Raw genomic sequence first — 16,309 nt, 5'->3', positions numbered from 1 at the left:
AGGGACGTGTGGGAGAAGGTACTGAGGAGGCAGGGGGTTAGGATCCCGGGAGAACAGCCGTCCTGCAGTGCCGGGCTGCTGGAAAGCAACGCCATCACCGGGGAGACTGCTCAGCTTCCCAAAGCTAAGGACACACAAACTCCATGACCTGGAAATTAAGCGACTCAAGAAAAACAATAGCTGAAAGATGAGTGTAGCTGACTCTTTTAGATAGGCCTAAACCTGGAAATCACCTGAAAGTTTATTGCCAGTCACAGGTGACTCATGCCTGTAATTCTAGCTACCCAACAGGCTGAGATCTGAGGACCTAAGTTCAAAGCCAGCCTGAGCAGGGAAGACCGTGGGACTCTTATTGCCAGTGAACCTGCAAAAAGCCAGAAGTGGAGCTGTGGTTTAAGTGGCAGAGTGCTAGCCTTGAGTGAACAAGTTAAGGAACAGCACCCAGGCCCTGAGTCCAAGCCCCAGGACCAGAACATATCAACAAGAGATTAAAGCTTACTGAATACAATGAGAAAAAAAAAATAAGGAACCAATGATATATCGTAAGTAGATGGATGTCAAATATATAAATCAAGTTGATAAGTATCATTTCTACTTAACTACATAAATATCAGTTCTATTCCTTTTATATGGACTTCAAAAGCTTATGAAATGATTCTGTGTCCACGGCGATTTCCCTGCAAGGTAGAACAAGGCTGGGATAGAGGTTTGTGAGCATCCTGAGGGAATTCTAGCTTTGATCTGAGTGAACCAGACAGAAGTATGAACACACAGGTGAAAAGCCCTTGTATTTAACCTTCGTTGACTATAGCGGACCTAAGGCCAGCACCACAAAGGAGAAGATCATCTCTTTGAGAAAACGCTGTCATCCAAAAACCCTCCCCAAACCCAAATCCTACTTACATTTTTATAAGGGCTATGAACAACTACAGGTCTATACTTAAGATATATATCATATATCTATCTTACCAATCATTTATGTATCCATCTATCCATCATCTACCACCTATCAACTGCCTTCCTGCCTATCTGTCCATTCATCTGCCTGCCTGTCTGCCTGTCTGTCCATCTGTCTGCTTGCCTGCTTGCTTGTCTGTCCGTCTTCCTGTCTGTCCATCCATCTGCCTGCCTGTCTCTCTGCCTGCCTGCCTGCCTGTCTGTCCATCTGTCTGCCTGCCTGTTTGACAGATCCATTAGATAATGACAAAACAAATCTCAAGGCAACAGGAAGGAATGAGGGAAGGCATGCGGCCTGCTTTCCAGGGACTTACAGAATATTCAGTAATGTCAAAGTAACAAACCTGCCACTTTGAAATGAATGGACCTCAACTCCTGCAGCACTCCATGCGGTTGCACACAAAGTCTTTTACTCGGGAAAATCAAGTATTGTTTCCTATCGTTAGAGCATGTGCTTTGTTGTAAAAAGCTAAGCGACTTAAATGTTATTTGGGGAGTAAGATTGGAGCCACAAAAACCAGTAGTCTTGTGAATCCTTTGCATAAAAATGGCATATTGTAAGTTGGCTACTCTAATTTATTTAAATTATGCATATGTATATGCAGTTTAATGTTAATGTACCTTAAAGACTCACAGATCGGACTCAAATATTGCATCAGGTTATATTATGTAAAGGCAAATGTAGATGTCCCTAATAAATTCATGTTCAGATGCAGGTGCTGAGGGCTAGGCCTACCTCCCTCCTAATACCTCCAGGTATTAGGGCTCTGAGAGGGCTGGGTGGGCCTGAAGGAGGCCTAGGAAGCTGACAGGCAGCTGGGCCCTGGTTGAGCCTGGTTCATACCCAAAGAAAATGTGTGCTTCTTTGAAGGTTTTGACCCCTTGCTCCTTCCAAACCTCAGACCCCTGAGAACTTGAGAACAAGCAGTCCAGGAAACCAGGGACCAACCAGCCGCTCAGGACAAGGTCTGGGTGAGACCTGCTTCCTAGAACCTGCTTCCCCCTCTGAATTCATCATTTCTTCTCAAAGGCATGTTTTCAATTAAGCAGCAGCATGTTTAGAAATTTAACTTCATTTATGTTTCACTGACAGTCCTGGGGCTCAAGCACAAAGCTTCCTGCTCTCACTTGGCTTTTTCCACTCAAGGCTGGCGCTCTACCACTTGAGCCACAGCACCACTTCTGGGTTCCTGGTGGTTAACTGGAGGTAAGACTCTCATGGATGATACTGTTCAGGCTGGCTTTGAACTGATCCTCAGATCTCAGCCTTCTGAGTAGCAGGATTACTGGTGTTCCACCAGCACCCAACTCATTCTTTAGTAGATATGCATTTGCTCCCAGTATCACTCTGTGCCTTAATTTCTTAATCATTTGCCATGTTTTCACCTACAGATATGGCCTCCTACATGATCAGATCACACCCTTTTTAAATTAAATTTATTATTAATTCCTGCACAAAGATGTTAAAAATGCTATGTATTAATACCAAGGACGTTTTGGAGATGATCTCCAAACCCAGAAAACAAAGCCGAAATAGGCAAAAGGGAGGAACCCTGCTTTCCCTGTCATTGTCTGGTGTCTCATACGAAAGCCCTGAATTTACTATAGCACGTATGGACACACAGAAAAATACTAGTTGGCCCTATATTTTAGTGAATTTTTAAATTATTTTTAAACAGTTGAAGAAAGAGGTTCCAACCAAACATGTCAGTTTGTGAACAGTGCATCTTGATCCATGTCGCCCCTTCCATGGTTTTCCCATCCCTCCCAGCCCCACCCCTCCCCTCCAGAGACCTGGTTTTGTGTTCACACTGTGCACGGAGTGCTGTGACTGTGTTCTCCCTCCCTTCTCATCTCCAACTGCCCCTCCCCTTAGGCCCACCCATCCTTATTAATTCATATATTTCTTTGTTTGTTTATTGCCAGTCGCAGGGCCTGAACTCAGGACTTCATTCTCCCACTGGGCTTTATTGCTAATCATGCTCTTCCACTTGCACCACATTTCTAGTCTGGTATTTTGCTGGTTAATTAGATATAGAGTCTCACAGATTTTTCTGCCTGGGCTGGCTTTGAGCCTGGATCCTCAGATCTCAGCCTCTTGAGTAGCTAAGATGACAGGTGTGAGCCACAGGTGTCCAAATATACTTTTCATATTTTTCTCCTAATTATTTACTGAAAATATGATGAATTTCCTATCTCTTCACCAAGCCCTAGGACCAGTGACAGTTGATTCTTTGGGTTCCATAGTTTCCAACTGATTGAAACCCAGAACTGTGTGCCTGCTCAGCTGCTCTTGGTATTCCTTGCACAGAAACTAAACACATCATTTGACTAGTTGATTTTTTTCCTTTTGTGCCAGCACTGGGGCTTGAACCCAGGGTCTGGGCCCTGACCCTTAGCTTTTCCACCCAAAGCTGGCACTCTACCACTTGAGATCTCTTTGATTTTCCTGATTCTAAGGATCCATGGCAACACACAGCCTCTCTCTGGAATTCTCACTCCCTCAAAAGCTCAACTGAAACATGCTGAGCTGGGCAGGAGTTCTGCCTGCCATTGACAGCACTCTCTCAGGAGGAGAGGGGAGATGGGGGAGGGGACGCCCATCAGCCACCCAGGCTGGCATGCTGGCCTTTAGTAAATTGATGGGAAAAGCCTTATGTGCTCTGCATTTTTAAAAGCTAGAAGAGGGACTGGAGGTATGGTTGGGGTGGTAGTGCACCTGCTTGTAAGTGAAAGTGTCAGACCTTGAGTTCAAATCCTGATCCTGAAAGAAAAAAAAAGAGAAACTTCAAAGTTAGAACAAACTTTTCTCATTGAAGAGAGGGGACCTCGGGACTCTCACACCCTCCTCTCGGCCCTCGGGGCACAGGTATGCATTTCCAGTACACTAGGTAAAATAGTGCAATGCTGTGCTGAAGGAAGACGGACGTTCACAAAATAGACAAAGTACACCACACCAGAATACAATGGAAATTATATGAAAATGAGACCAAAGGACAGAAAAAAATGGGAGCACAGCTATTTTAAGAATGAGTTCACAAAAGGTCAGGAGAGCATCTTCAGTGCTTGGCTTTGCTTAAAATACCTAATAATCTTCTCCCTCTTTATCAGCACCTGGACCAAAATACCTGAAGTTACCATCTCCCTCCTCATTAGCACCAGACCCAAACAAACACCTGTAGTTACCATATCTCCCTCCTCATCAGCACCAGTCACTCCCCCTTCCCTTCAAGTCTACAAAGGGCATTGCTCAGTGCAAGGACTGTTATATGATACCCTATGGAGCAGAAGGATTTCTAAAACATCCAAAAGAAAACTCTCTGTATGTGAGCATACTTTCTGCTTCCAGTTTAAAAATGAAAACTCTGTCTGTGACATACTTTCTGCTTCCAGTTTAAAAATGAAGCATTATTACATAAAAGCCACCTTTCAGAATAATAATTTTTCTTCTAATAATTAATAGAAAAATCAACTTATCAACTTACATATACATTAAGCTGATAATCATTTCAATCCAGATAGTTTACACAAAGCATTACTGTAAGTTAAAAAAAACTTATCATTTTGCTGAGTGCCAGTGGCTCATGCCTGTCATCCTAGGTACTAAGGAGGCTGAGATCTGAGGATCTCGGTTCAAGGCCAGCCAGGGCAGGAAAGTCTGTGAGACTCTAATCTCCAATTAATCACAAAAAAATCCAGAAGTGGCTCAAGTCATAGAGTGTGATCCTTGAGCAAGTGTTCAGGGATAGCACCCAGGACCTGAGTTCAAGCCTCAGGATCAGCAAAAGAAAAAAAAGAGAGAAAGAAAAAAGTAAACTCATTTTAATGTTCTTTCATCAATTTAATATTTTACTCTGGTTTTCTGTATATTAACACTCGTATGATCATTTCATACTTCTACTTAAACCCATTCAGGAAAATAATTAACTCATGTGATTTCTACCATATAGGAAACTGTGTTAAAGAACTGCATAAAGTAAGTTTTAAGATTGTCTAGACTTTTTTTGGTTGGTGGTGGTGGTAGTGGGGTTTTTTTTTGTCTTTTTAGAGGGTGCAAAGGGAAGGCACAGAAAGGGAGGAAGAGGGTGAATGAATGCATCCCGGTGCCAGTAGACGCTGTGTAGAAAATGAACCATGGAACCTATGGGCAGGGGCAACGAGGAACATGGCGGGAGCGAAGGAAGGAGTGGCATTGTAAAAAAAAGTGTACTCACGACCTGACTTATGACATGGTAACTCCCTGCACAACACCTTAAAAATAACAACGATATTATATTTTTAAAAAGATTCTCTAGCCAGCATTGTGTGCGTGCATGTGTATGCACACATCTGGTGCCAGTATCTGGCTTGAACCCAGTTCTTTGAGATTGCTCAGCTTGCTTGCTCTGCTAGTGCTCTACCACTTGAGCCATACCTCCAGCCCAGCATTTTGCTGGTTATTTAGAGATAGAACCTCTTGGACTTTTCTGTCTGGGCTGGCTTTGAACCATGATCAAAGCTCAGCCCTCTGATTACAGGCATGAGCCACTGGCGCCGAGCTATCTATAGTTTTTAATACAATGCTCTTCCCCGCTTTCCTTGGGCAAATAATTGTACTAAAACCATGACATTCAAGTTGAATGTTATTGTTAGTTATTTTCAGTATGGAAACACAAATATGCTTTATCGCATAATGTCAATATTAGAGGACTTGCTAAAGTAAGAAAAGTAATTAAATGTGTCCTTCAGTATTTGAAAGTTCATATGACAACTGAATCATCCCACATCACTCCTGAATCCTACTCAACCCGGTACAGTGTCGCAGGAAATTGCTCAAGACACACTAGAAATAAAGTGAAGTAATTGAAAGGCTTGGTTATCTTCTGTACATGAAGTTTTAACAGGAAACCCTTGACAAACTCAGCGTGCAGGGCTGAAACCCTAGCCTCTCCCTCAGATTTGCTATATTTTATTTTTAGCTGTAATCGCTTCCCTCCGGTAAATGTGAGTGACCACAGGGGCAGGTCTGCACATGAGGAAACCAAAACGGGTTGCCTGCCCTGCACACGGACACGGGGGGGATAGGCACGGAGCCCCACAGCCGGCCTCACATCCTCTGGGGACCCTGTGCCACACTGACATCACCAACAAAACAGACAACACACCAGTGTGGAGGGGCTTGAGGACATTTGGAGCTGAGTCTCCTGTGCCCTGTGTGCTGAAAAGACCAGGAGTCAGCACAAGTTTCTTCTTTAAAGCAGGATGTTGCCGTGAATCTTGTTACCATTTACAATGATTTTAGGTGTGTGCCAGTCCTAGGACTTGAACTCGGGGCCTGGGTGCTGTCCATGAGCTGCATCACTCAAGGCTGGTGTTCTACCCCTTGAGCCACAGTTCTACCTTCAGCTTTTTGGTGGTTAATGGACTTTCCTGCCCAAGCCAGCTTTGAACTGTGCTGCTCAGATCTCAGGCTCCTGGGTAGGTGGGATTACAGGGATAAGCCTGTGATTTTAGACTCACATTCCAAAGGGGTTAATTTGGTACGCATTTTGGTACAAGTCCTGCACAGAGTATGACCTGATTAACATTACGGATAGCAGAGTAAAAAAGCATAACACCCAGTCTGGAAAAATATCACACTAAGAAATGCAAGCCAGGCCTAGACAGACAAAGGACGTGTATTCTCCCTCACACGTCCTGAGACAAAGGACACCTGGCACCAGAGCATGCAATATACACATGTGATCCAGGAGGTGGGAGGTGGGAAATGAGTCTGGGGGATGGGGTGGGGGAGGGAGAAGAATGATAAAAGGGAGACTGATCACGAAGCACTGGAAATCCTAGTACTCAGGAGGCTGAGAACTGGGGAGAGTCAAAGCCAGGGTGGGCAGGAAAGTCCATGAGACTCTAATCTCCAATGAACCACTAGAAGTGCAGCTGTGGCTCAAGTGGTTGAGTGCTCAGGGACAGTGTCCAGGCCGAGTGCAAGCATGAAAATCTACACACACACACACACACACACACACACACACACAGTAGCTGTCTCACACTGACCCTCCAGTTTGAGACATCGTCTACTTTGGAAATGAGTATGAGGAGATTGATGAACTGAACAGCTGTGAATATATAATGTCTGCTTAGCTCAAAAGGTCCTCCAGAAATGTGTCACCTTTCATTTTCCTCATCCAAGACACTACAAAGCTGACATACAATTAAACCACATTTCCCTTTACACTTTCCATTCGATTTTTCACCTTTCCTAATTAAGATTAGACATGTCCTCATTCATCCTAATTAGTACTGAGTTTCTGTGCTTCTAACATGGCAAGTCATTTTTAAAGGGGAAAAGGCAAGGCACTATCACACATCTGCAAACACGTGCACATGCATGTCATTATAAAAACCAGCAGCACCAAGGGAAGGCTGGCTATACATGATGTGCCTATGAAAAATGAGGTCATATTAGACGTTCTCAGTTGGCAGTGTGTGAAGGTCACTGGCGAGGAGCAATGGCGTTTGCTCATTCTGATGGGGAGATTTCATCTGCAGCCATGGCCACCATAACAGGGTTTGTTCTAGTGATTGTGATTAGCTATTTAAGGACTGTGGTGACACTTTGTAGTCTGACGGAGGTGACTTGGATACCTGATTCATCTCCGTCCATCCCAGAGGTGGAGGCCCAGAGCAGGAGCATCACCATCCAAGGCCAGAGCTTCCAGGAGCCAGAGGGTATCATGGCGCTCGGAGCAGTGGACCTGTAAGGCAAGAAAGGCCACGTTGAGTTCATGGTTTTCTGTCCGACTGCATCCAGAGGATGGGGGCAGTGTCTCATGCCTGTCATCCCAGCTACTCAGGAGGCTGAGATCTGAGAATCGTAGTTATAAGCCAGCCCAAGCAGAAAAGTCTGTGAAACTCTCATCTGCAATTAACCAGCAAAAAAGCCAGAAGTGGAGCTGTGGTTCCAGTGGTAGAGTACCAGCCATGAGTAAAAGAGCTCAGGGACAGTGGCCAGGCCCTGAGTTCAAGCCAAGGACTGGCAAGAGAAAAAAAAAAGATCTCTAAATCTGCAAATAACTGCTGTACTAGTCTTTTTCCCTTGCCCAAAGTTTAGTGAAAAATCCATATGGAAGAATTCTGCACACTCGTGTCTAAACAAACTCTTTCTCTTTGAAGAAAGCTAAACACTAAAGCCATCATCTTTCGTATGCTGCATGTGCCAAATTCCCAAAGGTCAGCATTTTAAAATTAATTAGATATTTCTGGATGAATAGCTAGCAGCAGCAATTGTGATATTAAAACTGTATGTGTGGTTCTAAATACCAAACAGCTGTCTGGTGGCTTCCTTCTGAATCTCCATCCCAAGAGCCCCCTGGTCCTCATGTGACCCAGCGAAGCCCACCAAGCTGTTAGTTCATGTCAGCTGGGAACTGCTAACACATCAATTCTAATTCAAAAATGTAAACTGCTAGTGTTCTAACTGCACTGGTGGCTCATGCCAATACTACTATGCTGCTCAGGAGGCTGAGATCTAAGGATCATGGTTCAAAGCCAGCTCTGGCAGTGGAGTCCATGAGACTCATCTCTGGTTAGCCAGCAAAAAGCCAGAAGTGTAATTGTGGCACAAGTAGCACAACACCAACTTTGAGGGAAAAGCTAAGGAACAGCACTCAATCCCTGAGGTTTTTTTTCACAAATGGTAAGTTTTATTATAATAAACTGTGAAATTAAAAAGAAAAAAAAAGGAGCGGGGCTGATGGATTACAACTATAATCCTAGCTACTCCGAAGACTGAGCCTCATGGTTCAAAGCCAGCCTGGGCAGGAAAGTCCTTGAGATACTTATCTCCAATTAACCACCAAAAAGCCAGAAGTGGAGCTGTGGCTTAAGTGGTACAGCTCCAGCCTTGAGCATAAAAGCTAAGGTACAGCCAGGCACTGGTGGCTTATGCCTATAATCCTAGCTACTCAAGAGGCTGATCCTCAGATGAAGATTGCAGTTCAAAGCCAGCCCTGTCCTTGAGACTCTTATCTCCAGTTAACCACGAGAAAACTGGAAGAGGTGCTGTGGCTCAAAGTAGTAGAGCATTAACCTTGAGCTGAAGAGTTCAGAGACAGCGCCCAGGCCCAGAGGTCAAGCCCCATGACTAACCAAAAACAAAAAAAGCTAAGGGACAGTGCCTAGGCTCTAAGTTAAGCCCGAGTTAAGCCCCAGTACTGGTACAAAAAAAATAATGAAAGAAGAAAGAAAACTCAATCCCTGAGTTTTAACCCTAGCGCTACCACATGCATGCGCACACGCACACACACACACACACACACACACACACACACACTCCCATGTACACACATGCTCAAAACACATGCATTATCTTAAAGTTCTGTGGTTATATTTTCAACTGAGGATTCTATTAGCCAGTAAATCACTATAACAGCATATCTGAAAATCGTGGCTTACTCCTGGCTCAGTTGTGAACATGTTATAGAACTTTTTTGAAACCCTATGTATTTATCTACAAATGAGAAGTACCAGGAATAAGTTTTCTAAAGCACAGAGATAGCCAGTGATGTGGCCTAGACATCCTGCTACACCAGCTTTCCGTGTTAGTGAACAGCTATTAGCCTGAAAGTGCGCGTCTACCTCTCCCTCCAGCCTGCAGTTGATGGGTACTAGAGACCTGCTCACCCACCATCTATCAAGTCAAAGGCTGGCATGCAGAGCTGCAGCCTTCATCCATCGGGGGTGCCTCACCACATGCCCCCTAGACTGAACCCTATCTTGCCTGTGCACATACATTTATTGTCCACACTCACTCTAAGCTCCAGGGGTCAGGGGTTCTGTCTTCACCACCACCATGCCTAGCATGCAGTGCCTGAAAAAAAGGAAACTAACAGAGACACTTGTCAAAAATATGTGTTTGTGTGCGTGTGTGCATGTGTGCGTGTGTTTTGTGTGTCTGTGTTTGTGTGTGAGGGTATATGTGTGTGAAGGTATGGGTGTGAACTTAGGGCCTGGGCACTGTCCCTTAGCCTTTTCCCTCAAGGCTAGTACTCTACCATCTGAGCCACAGCTCTATGTTGGCTTTTGCCTGGTTAATTGGAGATAAAGAGTCTCTCAGGGACTTTCCTGCCTGGTGGGCTTCAAACCATAATCCTCAGATTGCTAGTAATATAGCCATAAACCACTGGTGCTCAGGTGTCAAACTTTAAAAGAATAAAAGATTGCCAATCTATAAATCTAAGGATACAATGCAATATACTACTGGTATTTAATAATTCTTTTCTAATTCTTAATTCATTGCAGGGGTCTGTGGCACGAGGATTCTTTCTGTATAGTTCTGAAACATCTTTATTGTTTGAGGTTCTCTTGCTCAGGCTCTGATTAAATGACAATTTACTCTGCTAAGCTGGGGACTTTTGAAAAGTCTTTGCTGAAGCCTCATGTAAATCCCTTTATGTAAAACAGGTGTAAAAACACATGTCTTGAGTCAGGCACTGGTGGCTCACGCCTGTAATCCTAGCTATTCAGGAGGCTGAGATCTGAGGATCACGGTTCAAAGCCATCATGGGCAGGAAACTCCGGGAGACTCTTATCTCCAATAAACTACTAGAAAACCAGAAGTGGTGCTGTGGCTCAAGCGGTAGAGCGCCTGCCTTGAGCTTAAGAGTGCAGGGAAAGCACTGAGGCCCAGAGCTCACGCCCCGACTGACAAAAACAAAAACAAAACCAAAAACATGTGTCCTAGATCCTTAACCTCTGCTGGTGGTGTCCTCAGGACCAGGGCCAGCAAAACTGCCAAATGCAAGACTTCCCGGGAAGTCTCTCTTCTTTCCCTTCCATCCTTTTCTTTCATTCTTTTTTCTGTTCTGGGGCTTGAACTCAGAGCCTGAGCATCCTTAAGGCTGGAGCTCTACCATGTGAGCCACACCACTATGTCTGGCTTTTTGGTGGTTCATTAGAGGTAAGAGTCTTAGGTTTTCTGCCCAAACTGGCTTTGAATCGCAGTCCTCAGATCCATACTTCCAGGTAGCTAGGATTCTAGATGCCAGCCACTGGCATGAGCACATCCACCCAATCTTTCTGAACTCTCCTTTTCCTAATACTTACCATGTTCCCTAGATACCTGCCATCGTCAAGTGGCTTTTTGCCACCCTGGATGCCCTACAGCCTTCCATAGATTTCCTAATTCTTGGCTTTCCACAAACTCCTCTATCCAAACTGGCCAGATTCCTCTCCTGTCTGAGTTAGACGGTAATCAAGTTATTTTTAGTGACACACCTAAGCCAACGTTATCCCAGTTTAGTGTATTGTTCTTCACAGTAAAACATAAGCTTTAGACTGAATGCTGGTAGCTCACTCTTGTAATCCTAGCTACTCAGGAGGCTGAGATCTGAGGACCATCTTTCAAAGCCGCCTGAGCAGAGAAGATCTTGAGACTCTTATCTCCAATTATCTACCCAAAAGCCAGAAATGGAGCTGTGATGCAAGAGGTGGATCTCTTGTCCACTACCGGCTAAGCATGCTGGCAGTAGAAGCCTTGACTTTCTTGCAATGAAGAAAGGAAGAAGAGGACGCCCAGCCCCTATGGGGCAAACAGTCTCTGGCCAGGAAATTCCAGGATCTTGGATATTCAGAACATGCCTCAAAGCAGGGGTGCATACCCACCACGCTGTGAGTCCTGACCCTGCGAGCAGATGCCCAGGCCACACAAGCCACAACAATGTCCTTTCAAAGTGCAATTCCAAATGCACAACTTTCTCCTCAGGCCTCAGGTCTGTTCTGCAAGGCGTCAGGCCCCAGTTCTACAGACAAGGAGCAAGAAGGACTAACACAGCACACTAGAGCTCATGCAGAGATCCCAGATCTTGAAACACAAATCCAGGTGTTCATGACTAAAGCCTGTGACAAAGAACCACAGATGCCAGTGGCTGGCATCTGACAAAGAGACCAGCATGTCCTCACATACCTCTACCAACAGAAGTCCTGGTCCCCTCCTAACCAGCCCTCCGTTCCTTCTCAGCAGGTGGAAAGTGTGACTGTGAGCCCCACAGAGGCCCCGAAAGAGCCCAGGAAGCTCCAGACCTCCAGCCACCCCTGCCTGTGAGAGACTTCTCATTGCATGACAACTGAAATACAGGCTGTCCGCAGATCTGCCCCCCAACCCTGCCCGGGTGCTGTCCTTTATTTAGGGTTTTTGCTCAAGCCTAGTGCTCTACCACTCAACCAAAGCTCTACTTCTGACTTTTTGGTGAATAGCTGCAGATAAGAATCTCACAGCATTTCCTATTTGGGCTTGCTTCGAACTCCAGTCTTCAGATCTCAGCCTCCTGAGCAGCTAGGATTACAGGCATGAGGAACCAGCACTTGGCTTAAATATTCCACCTAAATCTATATGTAGGTGCAGGAAACACAATAAGCAATCCGAAATCTCATTTTTCTTTCCTCAACAGGATGGTGTTCTGTCACTGTCTTCCAATGTGCCTATTGTCAGATTTACAGCAGTGGATCTCTGAAAAAGAGGTTCCCAGGACCGCTCCAAACAAAATGAGCAAATGCTAGCACTCGAACTCTGACACAGAAACAGTGGGAAGAGGAGGAAGAAAAGACAGCATACAGAATGGTGGGCTCTCTAGATAAAACCACCAGAGGCCTGTGAGTACAAGACTCAGGTAAACCACATGAGATCTACCCTTGGAACAAGAAGAAATGTACCTTGTATAACCATCACCTCACATTGTATAGAGATCCTCTCACACTGTGTAACAGTCATCTGACACTGGATAATGGTTATCTCACACTATGTAACCATCATGTCACACTGTACAACAGTCATTCACACAGTATAACAGATATCTCACAGTGTATCACAGTCATCTCACATTGTATACAGTTGTCTCATGGTGCATAGAGGTGGTCGCACACTGTACAAGTCATTTCATACTGTACAACAGTTGTCTCACACTGTATCATCATCTCAGTGTTTATCAATCATCTCACACTGTGTATCAGTCATCTCACAGTATATAACAATCATCTCATAGTATATAAGTCACCTCACACTGTATACCTATCATTTCACACTGTATACTAGTCATCTCACACTGTATAAGCAAGTGGTCATCTCACAGTATATAACAGTGGTCTCACAGTGTATACAGTTGTCTTATAGTACATAATAGCTGTCTCACAGTATGTAACAGTTGTCCCACAGGTATACAGTCATCTCACATAGTATAACAGTCATCCAGAGCACTGGTACTGCAGAACATGTGGAGGGATAGAGGGTTAGCACTAACATCCAACTGGGAAATTGTGAGAGAAGTATATGTGTGAGAAGAGAGGGAGAAGATGGACCAGGACATGGCTGTCAGGTGAATAGTAGTTCAACTTTCGGGAAAGCTGGAGTATCCTGTGCACTGGCTGAAAAAAGCCTTGTGCACTGACATTCTTTATGAAAATGCTGCGTGACAAGATGGATCATTTTCACTCCCCTCAATGCACTCTAGTGAATACAGAAGCCCATCAGGACAATCTGACACAGCTGTGAATCATGTGAGACTGTAAACAAGGAGAACAGCAGGGCCTGCTCATCTGCTCCTCTACCAACCTTGACACCATTTTTAGGGAAGCTACAACAGTGCACAAACTATTTGGGGGAAGAAAAAAAAACAGCCAAAAAGCCAAACATGCAGTTAAAAACCTAAGCCAAGAAGCAGACAAGCATACCCAAGAGCTCCTATCTCGATGGCATGGAAGCTTTCAATTTCATCACTGATGTGAAGAGTGTGCAGAGGTCTTCTGCAACTTAGAAAAGCTGAAGGCTGGTGGCTTAGGTAGCTAAGATCTGAGGATCGTGGTTCAAAGCCACCCTGGGCCAGAAAGCCTGTGAGTCTCTTATCTCCTATTAACCACCAAAAAGTTGGATGTGAAGGTGTTACTCAATTGGTAGGGCATCAGCTTTGTGTAAAAATGATCAAGGATAGTGTGCAGGCCCTGAATTCAAGTCCCAGTACTGCCACACACCCCCACAAATTGATCCATTGACCCTTAGCCTCTTCTCCTGCACTGGGCCTGCCCATCCCTCTCCCTCACCTCCAGGCCTGTCTTACCAGGCCTCTGGCTGGTAGGCCTCCCCTACTTCTGCTACTCCTCTACTCCTTGTCCTTGCCCGGCTGCCTCTTGTGATGCAGCACCAGTCCCATTTGTCTTCCCAGAACACTTTCACAGTTCCATATTCCTGTTACCTTTTTATCCTTCACTTGAACTTCTATTTACACCAATTAGCTCTCCCTCATAGTTCCCATCTCCCAGTCTCTACTCCGGGTGCACTGGACATTTCTGCCCGCCCAGAAAATGACTGTTGTAGCAAGTGAGATTTACACTGTGGGGCCAGAAAGTAGATGCTGATGGAACATCTCCATTTCTGGAGAACTCCATGGGCCTCCATCTGTTCTGGATGGCTTCCTAGGATAATAAGGCCTCAGATAGGCTGCAATGCTTGGTAAGAAATGTACGCATTATCCTGCCCATGTAATTGTAACCCCTCTGTACAGTATGTTCACAAATAAAATAAAATTAAATTAAAAAAAATAAGGCCTCAGATACAAATACAGTCATGTTTGGTTCCCCTTCTTTGTGATATTTCTCTCACCTGCCCAGGGTGGGCGACTCCGCTGGGGCAGTCATGACCCCCTCCCGCCTTTGCCAGGAAACCTCACTTAGATTCCTTCCATGTGGACAGATCAGTCTGCTCAAAATCTCATAGAAGAGCCTGGCAGTTTACTCATCCTCTGTGTGTGTGTGTGTGCACGAGTGCACGTGCGTGCATGCATGACACGTGCAAAGCAGTAGAGGCTTGAACTCAGGGCCTGGGTGCTCTCCTTGAACTTCTTGGGTCAAGGCTGACACTAACCCTGAGTGACAGCTTGATATCTGGCTTTTTGCTGGCTAATCCTGGCTATGGGAGATAATCCTGCCTGGGCTGGCTTCGAACTGTGATCTGAGGATCTCAGTCTCCAGAGTAGCTAGGATGACAGGCCTGAGCCTGGGTGGCCTCTCTTTCTCTGCCTCCAGTCCCCTCAGGAGGATCTTAGCTTCCTCCACAGGCCTGGCCTTCCTTCCCTCTCCATGCAGGCCCAGCCCTCCCTTTCCCCCCAAGGAGTACTGCCACCCACAGAACACAGCATCACCCCTAGAGGAGTCTGCCTCCACAGCACCGGCATGTGTGCAGGCCAAGGGAGTGGCTGCAGCCGGGCTCTCCACCAGGGGCTCTCCATGGGACAGGGGCCCGCCTAGCCCGCTGGGAGCCCTGGGCCCTCCAGCATGGCACTCGGCACTCGAGGCCATTGCTCTCAGCTGTCCTCTGGGAGGGGAAGAGCCGCCCAGCAGCCAACTTCACCCCTGCAAACCCTAGCAGAGGTGCAGGCCCCAGGCCACCCCACCTCCAGCTGCTTCTGTGTCAGACCTCCCCTCCCTGGAGGAACTTGGAATGGGGAGGCAAGGAGATACAGTGGGGGTGTGCGGGGTTGGAGTGCAGTGAAGATATGTGGGGTGGGGGTGCAGTGAGGGTACGGTGGGGCTGGGGGTACAGTGGAGGGTGTGGGGTTGGGTGCTGTGGAGATGTGCATGGTTGGGGATGCAGTGGGGGGTGTGGGGTTAGGGGGTGCATTGGGGGTGTGTGGGGTTAGGGGGTGCAGTGAGGGTGTACGGGTTGGGATACAGTTGGGGAAGGCGGGTTGGGGTGCAGTGGAGATGTGCGAGGTAAGGGGTGCTGTGGGTGGGGTGTGCGAGGTAAAGTATGCAGTGTAGGTACATGGGGTAGGGGTTAAATGGGGAGAGGATCCGTTACTTTTCCATTCCCCAAAGCTCAAGCGTGGCTCTCAGTCTCTCACTTCAGTTCCGGTGGTCTAATTTTGCCTCTTCGAGTTCCAGCATAGCTGTCCTCCAGCAAGCCCTGGTCTAACTGTCCCCCAGTCTGACTGCCCCCAGTAAAGCTGCCCCCCCAATCTAATTTCCCCCCAGTCTAACTAAATGCCCCCCAGCACAGCTGCCTCTTGGCTCTGAGTCCACCGTCCCCGAAAACCCCACATGCACCTTCCACCTCTGCGAGGAACGCGGCCTCCTGGACCCGCAAACTTCCCGACCTCAGGGAGCGCAGGGCGGGAGGGACTAGGGTCGCAGCGCAGAACGCAGGACGCGGGGCCGGGATGCGGATGGCCCGGGCCCTGCCGGACCCCAGCGGGGCTCGGGTGGTGAAAGAGGGGGGTGGACGTCCAAGGACCGCGGGGAAAGGAGCCCTGGGACGCCGGCCCCGGCCCCGACCCCAGGCCCGGCCCCGACCACGATCACGACCCCGGCTCCCGCCGCCCCCGTCCTC

The 16,309-nt window shown here is 46.6% G+C and overlaps 1 protein-coding gene across 1 annotated transcript in view; it reads right to left on the bottom strand.

The window, feature by feature from the left end:
• Positions 1-16,309, bottom strand: part of Col19a1 (collagen, type XIX, alpha 1) — a 223,976-nt gene that overhangs the window by 205,608 nt on the left and 2,059 nt on the right. Inside the window, exon 2 of the mRNA XM_013032266.1 lies at positions 16,027-16,157. Coding sequence (XP_012887720.1) covers positions 16,027-16,157 — 131 coding nt within the window. The remainder of the gene's footprint in view (positions 1-16,026; positions 16,158-16,309) is intronic.

This window comes from Dipodomys ordii, unplaced genomic scaffold, assembly GCF_000151885.1.
Source record: "Dipodomys ordii isolate 6190 unplaced genomic scaffold, Dord_2.0 Scaffold152, whole genome shotgun sequence".
Classification (NCBI taxonomy): Eukaryota; Metazoa; Chordata; class Mammalia; order Rodentia; family Heteromyidae; genus Dipodomys; species Dipodomys ordii.
Note: the sequence above shows the minus strand (reverse complement) of the source record. Positions and strands in the feature narration are given on the sequence as shown.